The 17,186-nt window shown below is 35.1% G+C and overlaps 2 protein-coding genes across 5 annotated transcripts in view; one reads left to right on the top strand and one right to left on the bottom strand.

The window, feature by feature from the left end:
• Positions 1-1,351: 1,351 nt before the first annotated feature.
• On the bottom strand, positions 1,352-14,123 carry LOC127839363 (palmitoyltransferase ZDHHC23-B-like). 2 transcript variants are annotated; one of them, XM_052367730.1, is made up of 6 exons: positions 13,984-14,123; positions 8,719-8,842; positions 7,435-8,018; positions 6,742-6,862; positions 5,624-5,788; positions 1,352-4,686 (listed from the first exon to the last, which is right to left on the bottom strand). In XM_052367730.1, the coding sequence occupies exons 2-6, from the start codon at positions 8,826-8,828 to the stop codon at positions 4,437-4,439; spliced, it is 1,230 nt and encodes a 409-aa protein (XP_052223690.1). In that variant the 5' UTR covers positions 8,829-8,842; positions 13,984-14,123; the 3' UTR covers positions 1,352-4,436. The 2 variants fall into 2 exon arrangements, with proteins under 2 accessions (XP_052223690.1, XP_052223692.1); XM_052367732.1 differs by having other exon boundaries at positions 8,719-8,829; positions 13,984-14,122.
• LOC127839360 (uncharacterized) overlaps positions 14,116-17,186 on the top strand; it is a 15,419-nt gene continuing 12,348 nt past the window's right edge. The window contains exon 1 of one of the 3 annotated variants that reach the window (XM_052367715.1): positions 14,116-14,247. The gene's annotated coding sequence lies outside the window, so the exon portion shown is untranslated. Of the gene's footprint in view, positions 14,248-14,750; positions 15,316-17,186 lie in introns of those variants that run through there. The other 2 variants (XM_052367716.1, XM_052367714.1) reach the window with 2 other exon arrangements.

Below are 17,186 nucleotides of genomic sequence, written 5' to 3'. Positions count from 1 at the left end.
TGTCGTTCATAGCTGGCAATTTGATGCGCTCTAGTCTGTCGTCTGTATGACTGCCCTGGCTACCAAGATCATGTTCTGTTCTTGTAGGCTCATCCACCTGTTCCACCTCAGATTCGTGGAGATCCTCAGCACTTTGGTGTTCTTCCTGGCTGTGGTCCTCCTGTGTCTCACCAGACAAGTCTGTGCACTGTCTCTGCTCCGGATCAGTCTGACAACCCTTCCTAGACCGATGAATCTTGAGACCCCTGGCATTCTTACAGATTTACCCGCAAACACACTGAGCCATCTCTGTAAAGGCCTCACCTGTCAATGTCCGTTGTACTAGCCGTGTCGATTCCGTTGTGTCCGTCCTATTGGATCTCTCTTCCACCCCCCATCTCGGAAGACCCTGGGGGTATCTTTCTTTATGTCTTGTTGTAGCTGTTCTTTGGGTAACTCCTTACGGAGTCATCATCTTGGGGTGCCGGCCCATGATGCCCAATTCCAGTCTCTCCTGAATGTCCACTGTCTCTCCAGTTGTCACCAATCTATTCCTGGTTGTCATCCAGTCTTTCCTGGAAGTCACTGATTCCTCAGAAGTCATGTTGTAAAATACAGATAAACTATATCTTGTACTTTGGTTTTAATAATAATAAATACGGACATCATTACGCATGACCCGTGATTAATATACCGTATAAATACCTACTTTTCACACTAACCAGATTTAATTCTTTTAATGTTCACTTAAGGTATAAATTAGGACAATTGCATCTAACAAACATGGTTTTCAAAAAATTGTCAATGATTAAAACTTACACTGGAGAACCACCAATTTTCTTAGGATCATCATTTCTACACAGCAAGTCTGACTTTGAAACCTTCAATGTGTTCTTCAGTAACATCGCTAGCCATTTCACAGACGAAGAATTAAGCAAAATGGTTATAGGTTCGGATGATGAAACGGAACTACGAAAGAGTATAGCACGGTCATTCCCTGGATTAACACAAATTGTGTGCACTAGGCATTTGAAAAACAATATAAGAGATATACCAAATCCCACAAAATTTTCTTTTTATTTTATGCTTTTTTACCGATTATTTACATTGTAAAAGAGTTAAACTGGAGAATTTCGTTGGAATAATGACGTCATTTTGTCAAAAATTGACGTCATTTCACAGTAAGACAGTGAAAATTATCGATAATTTTCACTCTTATTTTTCACTGTTTAAATCACTTTCAATTCACTGATATTTCTCTATAAACCACCGGAAAGCATAAAATTAAAAGTTTTACAACTCAATACAGTTTCATGCTTTCTCAATATTCGTTTCTAACTCACCAGTATTCAATTAATTAAGAACAAATTACTAACCATTGTTACATTTTATTACCTTGTACCATACAAATACAAGAATAAATACATATTCACCTTTATATTAATTTTGTTTTGTCACCATACCAACTAGCTCTTACTTAAATAATGGTTTACTTCAAGTTTATAATGATTCGACACACTGCTTTGTTAAGAAATTTTATGGAAAGTACATTTACTAGTATTCATATATCTAATTATATTTTAAATTGATAAAAGCTTCAGATTTTAATTCTTAACTATTTTATCAAAATTTCATTTCCATTCAGATTAATTAACACAGCAGTAAAGAAAGTCATTATCAACCTGTCGCCAACCATTTACATATATGTCGCTCAATGTGTATTGGCCAGAGCTGTTGGTCAACAACAGGCTCCACTTTCTTTTAACTTTGATCTTGTGAAACCATATTCCAGCATTTGAGCCACGTTGTGGGAAAAGCAAGCTAAATGCATGTGAGTAAAGTGTTGCTACATATAAGCTTGTGGATTCTGCAAAGGCTAGTCAGGGATGACACTTTCCGATTAAACATTAAACTGGATTTTGCTTAGATGAGGCTTCCCTAAAACAAAGACCTATAAATACTTTCTTGATAGATCTTTGCCTAAAACAAACAAATCCATAAAAGGAAAAGTGTCGTCATTGATTAGTCTGTGCAGACTGGACAGGCTAATTTGCTACCACAATTTATCCACATGCATTAAGTCAATTTTTCTGCGAACAAGGTTCATTTATTAACAATGACCTTAAGTATTGACTTTTACCAAATGTGCCCATATGCAATAATATGTACAATATGTACAATAAATACATGTGCTTGCAACACAAAAGCTTAATTCGTTCTCGAGAAAATATGAAAAAAACATTTTTCTAAATATAGTAACAGTGACCTTTGCATTGATCATAACCATCCTGTGTGCAATTCCTGGATACAAGGAATCTATACATCAAGTTTCATTACAATTGCTTAATTTGTTTTAATGTCATGGAGTACAAAACATCTTGAACCCAAAACTCATATGAAATCCCACTCAATAATATAATAATACAACAGCTTAATTTAATTGGTTATTCAGCTAAACCAATTTACCTCAATTAAGTAACAGTGACTTTAATCCAAATTGCATTCTCACATAAATTTTGCTGCAATGCATACATGTTTGAAGTTGCACGAAGAAAGCTCAGTTTGTTTTTTAATTACTAAGCAGAATCAATGTTTTCTATTCTAAGTAACTGTGACCTCTGTAGGTCTGGATACAAGGTATTAATGTATCAAGTTTCATAACAATAACTCAATTTCTTTATATTAAGAGGAATTCATATTACTATATTTAGAAAAAATTACCTTGAACATAACACCACACAAACCATACGCAATCTCGGGTTGGGGTTGGTGAAACATTTGCTTCTTATGAAGTTTTATGGCAATGTCCAAGTTTGATGTGCTTTAAGCTTATGTTTAAAATTCAGAGTGTAAAATAGGCCCTTAATTATGACGAATGTCAAACTATAGACACCAAAGTTGGCAAATAAGGTCCTCGATAACAGATATAAATTTGAATGATATCCCTCAAGCCATTCCTAATAAAGTAGCTAACTGACAACTTTAACTTAGCCCAGACGGTAACATGAAGCTGGGGCAAGTAGTATAGCTTGCCTCTTCTTTGAAGTCCAGCTAACAACAAATGTACAACATACAAGTTTAATACTCTAAACCATTTTATCTACATGTATACAACAATCCTCTAACCATAAATATATCTGTAACAAATACAATTGAAATAGTAGAAATAGCATTTATTTAATTACCTTTATTAACCAGTAGATATCAGTTTATTGAAGAACTAGCACTTTTGGGTTCATATTTTAGAGGTAAATATGAGTCGCATTATGAGAAAACTGGGCATAATGCATGTGCGTAAAGTGTCGTCCCAGATTAGCCTATGCAGTCCTTAATTGGATTTTTGCTAAAAAGAGACTATATTTAAACAAAAAATGTCATAAAAGCCGAAAGTGTCGTCCCTGAATAGCCTGTGCAGACTGCACAGGCTAATCTGGGATGACACTTTACGCACAAGCATTAAGCCCCGTTCTCTCAGAACACGTCTCATATGAGTACATGGGTGTATAATCAGCCCCGTTCTATCAGAATACGTCTCATATGAGTACATGGGTGTATAATCAGCTCCGTTCTATCAGAACACGTCTTATATGAGTACATGGGTGTATAATCAGCTCCGATCTATCAGAACACGTCTCATATGAGTACATGGGTGTATAATCCAATCAATTTGAGCCTCCCTCTGGCAAAACGGAGCTTTATGTATTTGCGTGGTGTCGGCCAAGAATAGCTTGTGCAGTTTACACATGCTAATCAGGGACCAGACTTTCCCCTATTATTGTATTTTTTGTTTAAAGGAAAGTCTCTTCTAAGAGAACATCCAGTCCAGATGGAAATTGTCATCCCATATGTGCCTGTGGTCAATTCAGCACAGGCTTATCTGGGGTGACACTTCACGCACATGCATTGATCATCATTTTGCCATAGCAAGACCCATTCAATTAAATTCCTTGGACAAACGGGAATTTATGAATGAGTGATCCATGTTTGTCTAAATTGGTTTATTAGAAAACAATTAAGAAAACTGACACTTTGGGCAAAAAGTACGAAAAGTCTACCAGTCAAATAACTTTTATACTATTATTTATTAAATGTGTGAGTCCTACAAGTTATTGAACAGAATGCAAGTGAAAACTAATAAGAATAATAGTAAGTAATTATTGTATAAATTAACAGAAAAATAACAACTGGCAGTCAACGAACAACATAAAATAATATTAAAAGCTAAACTGCTTACCCTCTAAAAGACAATTACACAAAAGAAGCAAATCAGGCAAGAAATGACAACTGAAAGCAAAAATAATAGCAAACTTTGTTCATAACACCATGAAACAAAAAGCTAAGGTTCTTTAAGAAATTTAAAATACACAGAGAATCAATCCTCTCTATTTGGAAACAAATATCACAGTCACAAAAAAAGCTTGCAGTTTAGATAACAATAACCCGGTGTGGTACATATTTTACACAGATTCTACATTTCCTGTACAACGTTGATTCAAAATGAATTCTTTCCAATTTTGCAGAAATCCTCGATTATAGGGATTCCTTATTCTAAATATAGCACACTTAGTATTCCGCTCCAGACTGGCTCGGTGCATTTCCTGTGATGTAGAATTCTGGGAGATGAGAAGCAGCTGATGAACCAGTCCAAAACACATGATGGATGTCACCAGGATTGTGTAGCAGGCTCCGGAAAAACACAGCCCCCATCTGAAAATAACAATCTTTAATGAGATCTTTAATGCACACTCATGCCATAGACGCCTCAACAAATGTCTCATATAAATAAAAGGATATGCGATCTGGGAAAACTGGGCTTAATGCATGTGCTTAAAGTGCAGTCTGCACAGGCTAATCAGGCACGACACTTTTCCAACCCTCGATTTTTGATAAGAAGAAACTTTCTTTTAACAAAAAATCCATTTTAATGGATTCCTCAGCTGATTAGTAAAGGTAACACTTAAAAGTGACCTAGCAGACAACACTATACACTCCTGCATTAATCCCAGTTTTAAAAAAACGGGGCCTTTTTATTTAGCCCAGTTTTCCGAATTGAACTGCACCCAGTAGTTGCTGAGAAATAAACTAAACAAGCAAGTCATTGCATTATTTACTTATTTCGTAAATATTTTAGACATTCCATAGCCAAAGGGGGGATCATTAATGTTGCATCAGTAGTTTTAAGTCAGGGACCACCTTAATTTACAGTAAAACTTCATTAACTTTATTGTTTCAACAGTTCATAGTCTTAGGGACCAACACCAGTGCTGTTTTTATTGAGTTATTGATGCTCATGTAAAAGGTTGTAATTTCTTATTCAACTATGAACTATTTTGCCAGGTAAATGCAATTTTAAGACTTATCAAGTTTTTAAGTCAAAGATGTTGTACCGATATTTAACCCTTTCTCACTCAAAAGCAAAGTAAATGGTTATATGCAACCAGCATAAAACCAGAACAGTCTGTGAGTAAAACACAGGCTGTTCAGGTTTAATGCTGTATGCTGCTCATCAGTACCTTATGGTTTGAAACAAAGCCTTTTAAACTACAATCTAGTAAAAATGGTCTTAAATTTAAATTCAATTGGATGTTCTAGGGATCAAAGTGTGCATGTGATTTTACAAGTCTACATTGTGACCACAACCTACTTAAAGTCCCTGTACGCGTATGGAATGGAGCACGTCTGGCTGGAGAGGGAGGGGTCGCACACAGCAGCCAAGGTCAGGTAGCTGCCATAGTAACCAACAAACACAAACAGCGCCATGGCAACCAGGAAGGATCTGTGGTTTTTTCTACCCACACAGCTGTCAATCCTGGAACGAATATAAGTGCAGTGGATTGAATACGTTAGTCTTAAAGTGCATAGCGCTTAACAAGCTAGTCTATAAGTGCATAACCTTGAACAAGTCTTTTAATTTCATAGTCTTTAAGTGTATAGTGTTAAATATTGCTAGTTTTTAAGTCCAGTGTTCAACACACTTTTAAAGGACTTGTTAACAGATTTTGTATTTTTGGCAAAATGTCATTAAAATACCTTAACAAATGATAATAGCAAGAAAAACACATGCATTAAAATAGTGCCTTCCTCAGGATTTGAACCCAGATGTCTTGAAGCAAACCCTAAAAGACCACGCAGGCTTTAGTTTTAGTTTTATCAATAAATTGCTCATCAGAGTTTGAATTTTTTTTTCTTGAAACTTGATTTGGTCACCCTATGTTTTGAAAACATGAGGCCTGTATAGTGGTTACAAAGTTTTGTCTAACATTTGACCTGGTGACCTAGTTTCTGGTGACCCAGATTCGGCCTAGATATTGTTAAGATTAATATTCTGGTCAAATTTAAACAAGATTGAGTCATAAATGAGCCACTAGCATGTTAACAAGGGTTCTCAGATTTGACCAGGTCAAGTAGTTTGTTCACCCATTAGACCGACAATCAAACTCAGCTTAGATATTGCCAGGATAAACAATCTGACCTAGTTGCATCAAGATAAATAAGTGGGGCCTCTAGAGTGGTTACAAGGTGACTTAGGTTCGGATACACACAGCCCAGATTTGAACTCATCCTAGATATTGTCAAGATTAACATTCTCACAGATTCATAATTTTTGTTCAATTTAGACCAGCCCCCCCCCCCCTAAAAAAAAGAAGTATTACATTCCTTTTTGTTAGTCCACAATCTAATTAATTAACTAATTAAGTAAATATCAGCACAGAATGATAGTTTCTGGTAAGCACAATCTCATTGACCCACAAAGTTACATACCATACACAGTGATGGTCCCTGTTTGATATGCACACATCACAAGCCTTGCAATGACCTGACCTAGGGGAGGTAATTACACTGCAGCTTTCACACCAGTTAGCTCCCTTCACTTTAGAATTCTCTGGAATACAGATCATTAAATAAATTGGTATAAATCAGGGAAAACTGGACTTAATGCGTGTGCGTAAAGTTTCATTCTAGATTGGCCTGTGCAAACTGCACAGGCGAATCTGGGACGACTTTTTACACATATGCATAAAGCCCAATTTTCAAAGAACGCAGCTCAAATATATAGTATAACTTGTAAAACTATTCAGCTACATATATAAACCATTAAGACAAACAAGAAAAGTTTATACCAGTACAATCACAGTGTATATTAGACCTCCAGTTAAACTGGAAGCCTTCCTACAAATTCTCAAGAAAAAGATTGCACTAGCAATATCTGGCTAGGAAAGTAGTCTTCAATAGCCTCAATTAACCCTTTGCATGCTGGGAAATTTGTCGTCTGCTAAAATGTCGTCTGCTGAATTGTTAAAATTAGCATTTTCTTCGATTTAATTCAAAGAATACTATCAGAATAGCAAACAGTTTGGATCCAAATGAGACGCCACGTTCTGTGGCTGGATCCAAACTGTTTGCAAAGGCCTTTAAAATTCAGTTCCCGCACTGAAAGGGTTAAATTAAACTGACCTGGTTTTGTGTCTGGTGGGTCAATATCGTCCATCTGCACAACCTCAAAGTCCTCTAGAAGAGCTTCCTCTTTATCACGGGGATTAGGATTGCTCAGACCGAAGAAAGCGTAGGAGTTGTGGATATACGGCTGGACCTTGTCCTCAGGTATTATGCCCGGGTCATCTTTGGCAAGTTTTAGTGCCACACCCAGCATGATAACAGCGATTGTTATAATAAGGTTGTCAATAAATGATACATTTGTGTTTGCACATATAACCATTTCAAATAAGAAGTACATGAACACCAGTGAAAAAATTCCCCAGACCAAGAAAAATTTTGTTCGCAATTTTTGTGTACGCTTTCGCCATATTTGATAAAATGCGACACAAAAACATGGCAGGAATATCAGAATGAATCCTGTTGTAATTGGACCAATGGCTGCTAATGACAAGCTTGCTGGGATGATGATTATGGGTGTGGCTAACTCAAGGTTGACCTTGATGGCCCCTCCCCCTGTTAACCCAGGAATACGACATCTATCTGACAAGGTGTCCAAGAAACGGTCAATCAGAGATGACGGGATAGTCTCACACTTGAAGAACCTGTAATATAGAGTTTGTGCCTGTGCAAATCAGATTTAGCATAACAGATTTTAAGTACATGGCATACCTTATAGACTGATAAATCAAAGAGACCTTTGACAGTATGATTAAAGAATAAATACACTTTGCTTCTCTTTACCCATGGTTCCCATATAATATTTGCAAATCTTTCAGGTAGATAAAGTTTAAATCTTAATGAAATCATTACTTTAAGTTTTATTATTTTGATAAATAAAACTTATCAAAAGTAGTAACTTGATAACAAACAAATGAACATTGGCTGACGACATCTGGCCCACAATACCAGTACTCTTATCCCAGGAAAGGAAAAATAAAAGGAAATTAAATTAAAAACTGTGAACTTTCTAATCTCACTTAGAACCTTTCCATGACCCAAAACACAGGAAGGCTCTTTGAATATTTGCATGAAGTACTCATCATTCAAAATTTCACTTTGCTTATTTTGCTTATTTGAGCTTTGTTCTACGAAAACTGGGCTAAACACAGGTGCCAAAAGTGTCATCCCAGAATAGCCTGTGCAGACAACACTTTTGGCCTTAACAGGATTTTTGTTCAGAGAGACTACCTATAAGCGAAAAATTATACAAAAGCAGACTGCACGGCTTCATCTGGGACAACACTTTACCCACATGCATTACACCCAGTGTTCCCACATTGCTGCTCCTTTACAACCACCAACCTGTCTCCAATCTGATCTAGGGCTTCACAGTCACAGCAGCATGCCAGCAGATGGCTTCTGTCCCCATGTTTGTTCTCATACTCGCAGCAGCACAGAGCATCAGACGCCATTCTGATTTCAATAGCTTGGAGTACAAATTTGACAGTTCTATGAGTTTAAATTTGTCAATTAATAGCTGATGATATTAACTTTATAGTTTAACAAAAATGGACTTATAATAATATCATTGGCTAAAAAGAATAAATATTATAGAAGTAAAATAAAACAGGTGTTATTAAACACTTCTTTTATAAAGATTTTTTAGATCACACACTAGTTCAGAATAACCTTTATGTCCATTAATTAACAGATTTGCAATACCTGCTTATAACCATTTAGTTCTGTATGTATACAACAATATTAAATTAATCAGAAATGAAGTATGAATTGTGATCGAAAAGCTTGGGAACAAGTTAGTGTTATTGGATTGCAAACCTCGTATCCCTCAGATTGTGCTTCTGAGGTTGCGCTATGCATGATCAAAAAAGCCATAGAAATATACAACACAAATGTGTATTAAATTTTTACTACGCATTTTTCAAAATAAACTGCAACTCAACCCAGATTTAATTACTCCTTTGTTTCATATTATTAACTGCTACAATCCAAAATTTAATGAGGACCAAAATTCAGCAACTCTGTCTCAATTACGCTAATAGTACTACTGACAGATTTAGGATCAATAATGTGAACTTGTTGAGATAACATAAACATCTGACCCAGGGTGTTAATGTTCCCGAGCTTCTAACCCTGTTAATGTTTCTGAGCTACTGAATTTTAAATTTATGAATTTTAAGAATGGTTTAAAAATGTGTAAATGCAAGCAAGTTCCCATCCGTACTGGTTAGAAAGTATTTGTCGGACAAAAGTGTGTATATCACAGTTTATTTTTAGGTCCTTCTAGCCTCTTCACGAGGTCTCTGTAGCCCGACCTGTGTGGGACAAAATGTAGGTTTTTTGTTGAATAACTTTCTTAATAATACTAATTTTTTAATAAAAAATTTACTGATACATCCGGGGTTGGTCATTTACAAGCAAATGCAAACAAAACATTTTATGATGTGCGCATGCATTATGTACTAGGGCCGTATTTGAGGTCATTAAAGGGAGGTAATTTTCCACTGAACTGAAGTACTGACAGGATATTTAAATAAATTGAGTAATTGGAAACAAACTAGAGTTGCAATGAAACTTTTCTTAACATTAGCGTTAAAATAAAGTAAATACATTAATATGATGGTTCAATATGTCATCTTCTGCACGTGTAAATAGAGTTATAATTTGTTTTCCGATATCAGTGCAAACAACGGACTATAAATAAACATGTTTATTCATAGATCTTTCATCTTACAATATGATACTTTTCAAGGGAGAAAATCAAAACAGTGAATTTATAATATGAAATGAGATTTGTTTTTATTTCTTTGAAACGTTTACGAGGTACATTTTGCAAGCAATTCAGATATCTGTATACAACAAAAAATGTCGAGTTTAAATACACAAAAGCAATAATTTAAATGCTGTAAGAGTGTTCATCACATCAGTGTCTGGTTAAGTAAAAGGTTGTAAGTAAAATAATTGAGAACCTCTATTTGTATTGTAGAAGACAAACTAAAACCACAAGCACACAGGTTGGTAAGGAGATATCTTTTGCAAATGCGCATGCTATTAATATCCCTCGCACAGATGCCAAATTTGTAAACAATACCATTAAACACTACAATACTTGCCTTTGAACAAATTGATGCTATAAACTTTAAGAAAACAAGAATTTGTAAGTACGTGACAAAGAAAAGTGTGTTAAAGCATAACAATACTTGAAATAATTAGTTAGTCCGGTAAATACATCTGTTCAAAAACTACTTGCTAACCAGTAAGTAAATCAAATATGTTTTGGAAAAGCGTGGGGATATTGTGGTTATCTCTGCCGTCTGTCTGTCTGTCCATCCTGGCCACTATTATCTCCTACACTATTAGCACTAGAACTTTGAAACTTACACACATGGTAGCTATGAGTGTATGTGCGATGGTGCACTATTCAGAATTTTGATCTGGCCCCTGGGTCAAAAGTTATGGGGGTTGGAGTGGGGCCGGGTCAGATTTCTTCATTTCTACACTGATTGTCTTCAAATTGATACTGAGCCTCTCTTATGACAATACGGTCAATCTCAACTATGCATGGCCCCATTACATACCCTGGGGCGCCCCGCCCACCCAATATTGCCTTTTACTATAATTTCTTCATTTCTACACCCATTCACTTCAAATTGATACTGAACCTCTTTTATGAAAATACAGTAAATCTCAACTATGCATGGCCCCATTACCAACCCTGGGGCGCTCCGCCCACATAGGCCACGCCCACCCAAAATTGCCATTTACTATAATTTCTTCATTTCTACACCGATTTACTTCAAATTGATACTGAACCCCTCTTATGACAATAAGGTCAATCTCAATTATGCATGGCCCCATTACCAACCCTGGGGCGCCCCGCCCACATAGGCCACGCCCACCCAAAATTGCCTTTTACTATAATTTCTTAATTTCTACACCGATTCACTTCTAATTGATACTGACCTTCTCTTATGACAATACAGTGCCCCAGATAAGCTGCGTATCAGCGTCTTTCACCCTATTAAAATGTTTAAAAACGCAACGAAATACAATATCATGCGTATTGAAAACGCATCAGATTTGACTTTTACGCAAATTCGTCACATTTGATGCGTACGATACAATAGCTTTGATCAAAAATGCTAGCTTTAATCGAAAATGCTTTGCTCATTTTAGGTATTTTCTCTTTGGAATTATTATCGTAATGCGGCAACGCTTTCATTCAGCAAGCATCTGGATGATGGCGCAGGAAAACAGTCAGTTATCCAAACGCTCTGCGGACTAGATTTTATAGTTAAATAAAGCGTCTGACCAAAGTATTTACGACGACATACATGCGTTTTAAATCTGACTTAATCCGCCGTTCATTGTGTATGTCTTTGTAAAGCGTCTGTACTTTCATCTTCTATAAGGATGCGTAATGAAGTCTATAATTTAAGAGGTCGAAAGACGTCCGCGATTGTTGCGCAAAAATATCAACCAATCACAAATGTTTTCGAATCAAGAAAGAAAAAGCCAATAAGTGCTGACTAATTTGTGTTATCATTTTTTTTCTGTTTAACAATTTATATTATGGACAGTTTCAAGAATTGAATGTGTTATGAAACATTCAGTTTATTAAAGTAAATGATGATAGCTTATAGTTTTATTGAATCAATACAAGTGTGCAGCTTCAACAGAAGTAAAACGGCAATGATTTTACGATATGCATTTTTATATCTCATTTCACCCTACAGTACAGCCAAAGCAAAAACATAATCCGCGGCTACGCCATGGCCAGATTATTAGTACGCGGCGGCCAAATCGTGTGTTGACACGGCGTATCGCCGTGGCACTTGGCATCGATCCGCGCAACGATGCCGAGTCTGTAGTTAACCTCGCGTACTTTCGCGGAGTAAATCCGCCGCATACGTACGCGGCGGATCGAGTGAAAGATATCCACCTTCATGAACATACATGTATGTGTAGCGTAGAATTAATTTACGCGCAACTGTTAATGTTTCGTTCGATTATCATTATTAAATTTGTAATCCAAAACACTTCGGAATTTTAATGCTAACGCGACATTTGGCAAATTCTAGCGTCAAATAAACAGTGCTAAAATATTCTTTGTTTCATAAAAAGCGCGCGAAAATTATGCAGACATGTAGAACGTCGTTAGGAAAGTTTGGGTGTATTTTGTGTTGTATAAATACATGAACATCACGTCAGGCGTAAATCGCGTGTTCAGTGGGAAAAAAACACGCCCCGATTAGACGTTATTTCATCATCTCTATAAATTGTAAAAAATGCCAAAATGTATTTGATACTAAAGGAAATATCCAGATGTTTGTGTATGGTAAATATTTACCAGCATTTGCTTCAAAACTGGATTATACGGGATTATTGGGTAATTAGTAGCGATATTAACTATATAATATGAACAAAATTAAACGTGTTTATATACGCATATTCAAACAATAGTTATAATAAGCTGATAAATAACAAAACAACAAATACGTCGTCACCGTCTTGATTATTGATGTGGCTTCAAGCTGCTAATTTTCTCAGCTTAAATATAATAGCAAATTCAACATGCAATTAATTTATAAAACCACCATATGCAGGAGCCTTGACCACTTGTATGTGCGAAAACATAATTACGTTACCTTGTTTATGTGTAAAATACATACACTACGGGCGGGAAACAAACTTTATTGGCCAGACACATTAACTATGCTTACATGTATATGCTAATACAATCCGCGCACAATAAATTTATTATGATTTTAATTATTATTATAATTGTTCTTTCAAAATTTGTTAACTACATGTAACTAATAATTTTTAAAAGATTTTTTATTTCATGATGCGTATCGACTAGGCATCATGTCGCGGATCGCGGCATGCCTTGGCGGACAGATGCGAAGTTTCGTGGCGAAATGTGTCTTGACGCCGCATACTGACGCGGCTTCAACGACTGATGCGGCATCGACTTGTTTCACCTTGCCGTCGCGGATCGCGAAATACATTTGTTCCGCTTTGGCTGTACTGTATTTCAAGAGTGAAATCACCCTATTTTTCAAAATCAATGAGTGAAAACCCTATTTCCCAAATAATTATCTGGGGCACTGCAATATGGTCAATCTCAACTATGCATGGCCCCATTACCAACCCTGGGGCGCCCCTGGGTCAAACATGCAGCGTGGTGATACGCGTCGGCCTCTGCCGCGCCATTTCTAGTTTCAAAAGGGTTTTGCAATTTTTAATAGGGATGAGTCAAAGAAATAGAATGGGGCCACAGATTATAACAAGGTGGGGCATAACAATGAAAGTCCCCCACCTCAGCACTATTTTGCTTAGCTATATTCCTTAATATTAATGTGAAATTGTTATGCTTTGAGGTAATGGTAGCATATTTAAGAGACTGTAAATATTTTCATCCCAATTTGTTGGAGGTATTTAACAACGAAAAAAAGACGTGCACATTATGACATTGAAGGATAAATCAATTATTTCCATCCGACCTTATTACATCCGAATAAATTACACACTTGATTGTTTCCAATCAATGATAGAATCTGCAATTACTATGATGTTTTATACACATGTTTAGATACCTGTACTCACCTTCTTAGTTATATTTTGAATGAATTATACATAAAAACACTGACAGCACACTGATGCGGTACAAATTGCATAAAATAAATAATCATTTGCTGTTGTTGTTCAAGAAATTGCACGCATGCGCGCATCGTGTGGGAAAAACCCATCAAAAAACGAAAGTGACAATTAGAAGAATTATTATTAGTCATTACATGTTCATGTTTTCTACATGATTCGTACAAATTTCAATCTGTATCTGAATGATACGTTGATGTTAAAGATCTAAATGTAAGTTAATTTTGTAATTAGATTGCGCAATGTGACACCTTATGTACAGTCCTTTTATGTACCACTTTGAAACTTTACTACTGGTACATATATGATATATTATATAGGTGTTATTGTCCATTCATTCATAGCAGTATGGATAGGCAATAATTACCTGTGCAAACAACTTTGATTAATTTGACTCAAGTGTTGATCGAGTCAAATTTGTGAATAGTCAAATATTGCAATTCTTTGTACTGAATCAATATTTTCTTGCTATCACTCAGATCAGTATCAGAAAAGTTGTATGATAATATCAGGGATGTATAATATAGTAATACATCCCTGGATAATATACTGAGGCAAATATGACATTTCAATTTATACTTCATTTGATTGTAATACATGGATGTCAGGGCTTGAATTTAACTTTTTTTGATACTTGCAAAACATTGCGAGCAGCTTTAATAACAACTCGCAAAATCAAAAACATTCTTGCAAATTTTAGCTTTATATTAAGTTATTTTCCCCAATTTTTACTGTTTTCATTCAGGATTTAATTTCTGTTTTTTTCCTAACTCAACGGTTAACTTTGCTTTATCTTTCGTATTGTTATTACCGTCTGTGGGCAAAAAGAAACTAGTTATTTTTTCGCAAATAGTCTGTTTAAGTTAAATGAACACTTGTGAGTAGTAGACTGTTTCACGTTCTTTGTACCAATTCCATCCGCGTATCTGTAATATAAGTATACCAGTCTACATACAAGGTGTGTGCTTCCGCATACGGGTATTTGGACATTCTATAATTTGACCTACGGTTTATTGTCCATGACGTGGAGTGCATTTAGCAATATTACTTGTGTTTTTTTTTCACTATTTATTTACTCGCAAAAAATACTAGTGGCTTAAAAGTTAACTCGCAATCGGTATTTTTCACTCGCATTTTGCGAGTGTGCGAGTGTTAATTTCGAGCCCTGGATGTGTCTGTATTAAAGGACTTGATTAGTTTTATTTATTGTGAAAATTAAATATTTATTTTATGATATGGGATATAATTGAAATGGACTTTAATCATTTACATCAATTTCAGGTTAGAATAATGAATCATTTATTACTACTGGGGCTAATAAATTACACTAAGACACTCACTGACACTTAGACAATCTGGCAAACAAAATAAATCTATGGCAATATATCTTAAAGGGATCTTTTCACGCTTTGGTAAATTGACAAAATTGAAAAAAGTTGTTTCAGATTCGCACATTTTCGTTTTAGTTATGATATTTGTGAGGAAACAGTAATACTGAACATTTACCATGGTCTAATATAGCCATTATATGCATCTTTTGACGATTTTAAAACCTAAAAATTATAAAGCGTTGCAACGCGAAACGATTGAATAATTTGGAGAGTTCTGTTTTTGTCGTTAAATTTTGTGAAACTACGAAGATTGCTTATATAAGGTATAAAATACGTCATGTATGTGTACTCGGCGGAATAGCTCAGTAGGCTAAAGCGTTTTTACTTCAGGACTCTGGCAGGACTCCAGGGGTCACTGGTTCGAAACCTGCTCCGGGCAATGTTCTTTTCCTTTTTTTAATTTTATTCTTGATTTTTTACTGGAGCTTTTACGATCCAATGTTTACATTTATCAATATAAAGCATTTAATGAATAAGTTAAAAAATGCCAAAATCTGTGAAAAGGCCCCTTTAAGTCTAAACTCATGAATAATATCACACAAAAAACATTTGATTAATAACACACATCAATATTAAACCATATATTATTTTTCTCTATATATTATATGTATGGTAGATAAAGTGTCAGATAGTGCCGGTACATAAACGGACAGGTACATAAGGTGTAACATTCAGATTGTGTGGGACATAATTATCAATAAATTTATCTTTTAATTTTTATGTGTACTTATCCACTTTTCATGTATATACAGCCACTTTACTTTTTATACTGGATGAACAATATTTCAACACAAGAAAGGCATTTAATTTTATTTTTTTTATGTATTTTGAACAAATTAAATGCCAAAAAGATACATTATAAGATATTTATATTGTAAAAGGCCACTTCTTATATGTTTGTACAGTTTCATCATAACTAATTATAAGAGAGACAGTATATACATTGTAATCACTAGCTCATACAATCCTATTCTGTTTTATCAAAATATAAGTATCATGCAGCATTTCCATGGAACAATCAGTTTTGGTCTACTTATTATTTCATGACACTGCTTGGATAAAATTTGAAAAAAAAAACAATTATGTATTTGACAAAGCAACATGTATACATTCTACAAATATAAAACCCCAAGATTTAAGTATCTTTCAGTGTCTGTTTTCCTGGTGTGTTAGACATGATGAAAGGGACTTGTTCACATACATGTACTTTGATTTTATTTTAATGTCATGAAAAAAGCTGTAATATTTAGCATTATTATAATAAAATTTAACAAGATAAAGTAAATGTGCATATGCTTTGGAGCAAACATGCGACCTCTTGCATCAAAACATGCTTACACTACATCGTTCAGGCTTTTGAATTTTCTTGGGTGATGTAAATGATACTTCTGTCTATACACATTTTAGCTCATTTTTCAATGTAAAGCAAACTGTATACCAGTATTTTTTTTCATTGCCAAATCATAAACACAACAATATTTTAAACATTTTTCTATGCAAGGAGTTTTATTTTGCTTGTTTGGATATAGTGCATTATTTTTTTTAATAGATCTATGTCATTTTTCTGAAAACTGTTATTTTTCCTAAATGTGAACAAGTCCCTTAGAGATGTCAAGGATTCAGACCTGAAGTCTCAGTTTTTTTGCAGGCAATAAGTATGTGGGATCAACTTGTTACCTATGTAAGGATAGCTTAACAGAATGTTTACTTCTTTTGATATGATAAACTCACAATACAATCAACATTTAAGACTTGTTCAGG

Source organism: Dreissena polymorpha, chromosome 7 (genome assembly GCF_020536995.1).
Source record: "Dreissena polymorpha isolate Duluth1 chromosome 7, UMN_Dpol_1.0, whole genome shotgun sequence".
NCBI lineage: Eukaryota > Metazoa > Mollusca > Bivalvia > Myida > Dreissenidae > Dreissena > Dreissena polymorpha.
The sequence above is the reverse complement of the archived record's forward strand: the minus strand, read 5'-3'. Positions and strand labels throughout refer to the sequence as shown.

What these genes read in the sequence shown, in the direction of transcription:
- LOC127839363 (XM_052367730.1), bottom strand. Translation starts at nt 8,828, where the DNA reads ATGGCGTCTGATGCTCTGTGCTGCTGCGAGTATGAGAACAAACATGGG. An exon ending in CCCACCAGACACAAAACCAG is followed by an intron (nt 6,863 to 7,434) that starts GTCAGTTTAATT and finishes TCTGTATTCCAG; the next exon opens with AGAATTCTAAAGTGAAGGGA. An exon ending in TACGCGTACAGGGACTTTAA is followed by an intron (nt 4,687 to 5,623) that starts GTAGGTTGTGGT and finishes TGTTATTTTCAG; the next exon opens with ATGGGGGCTGTGTTTTTCCG.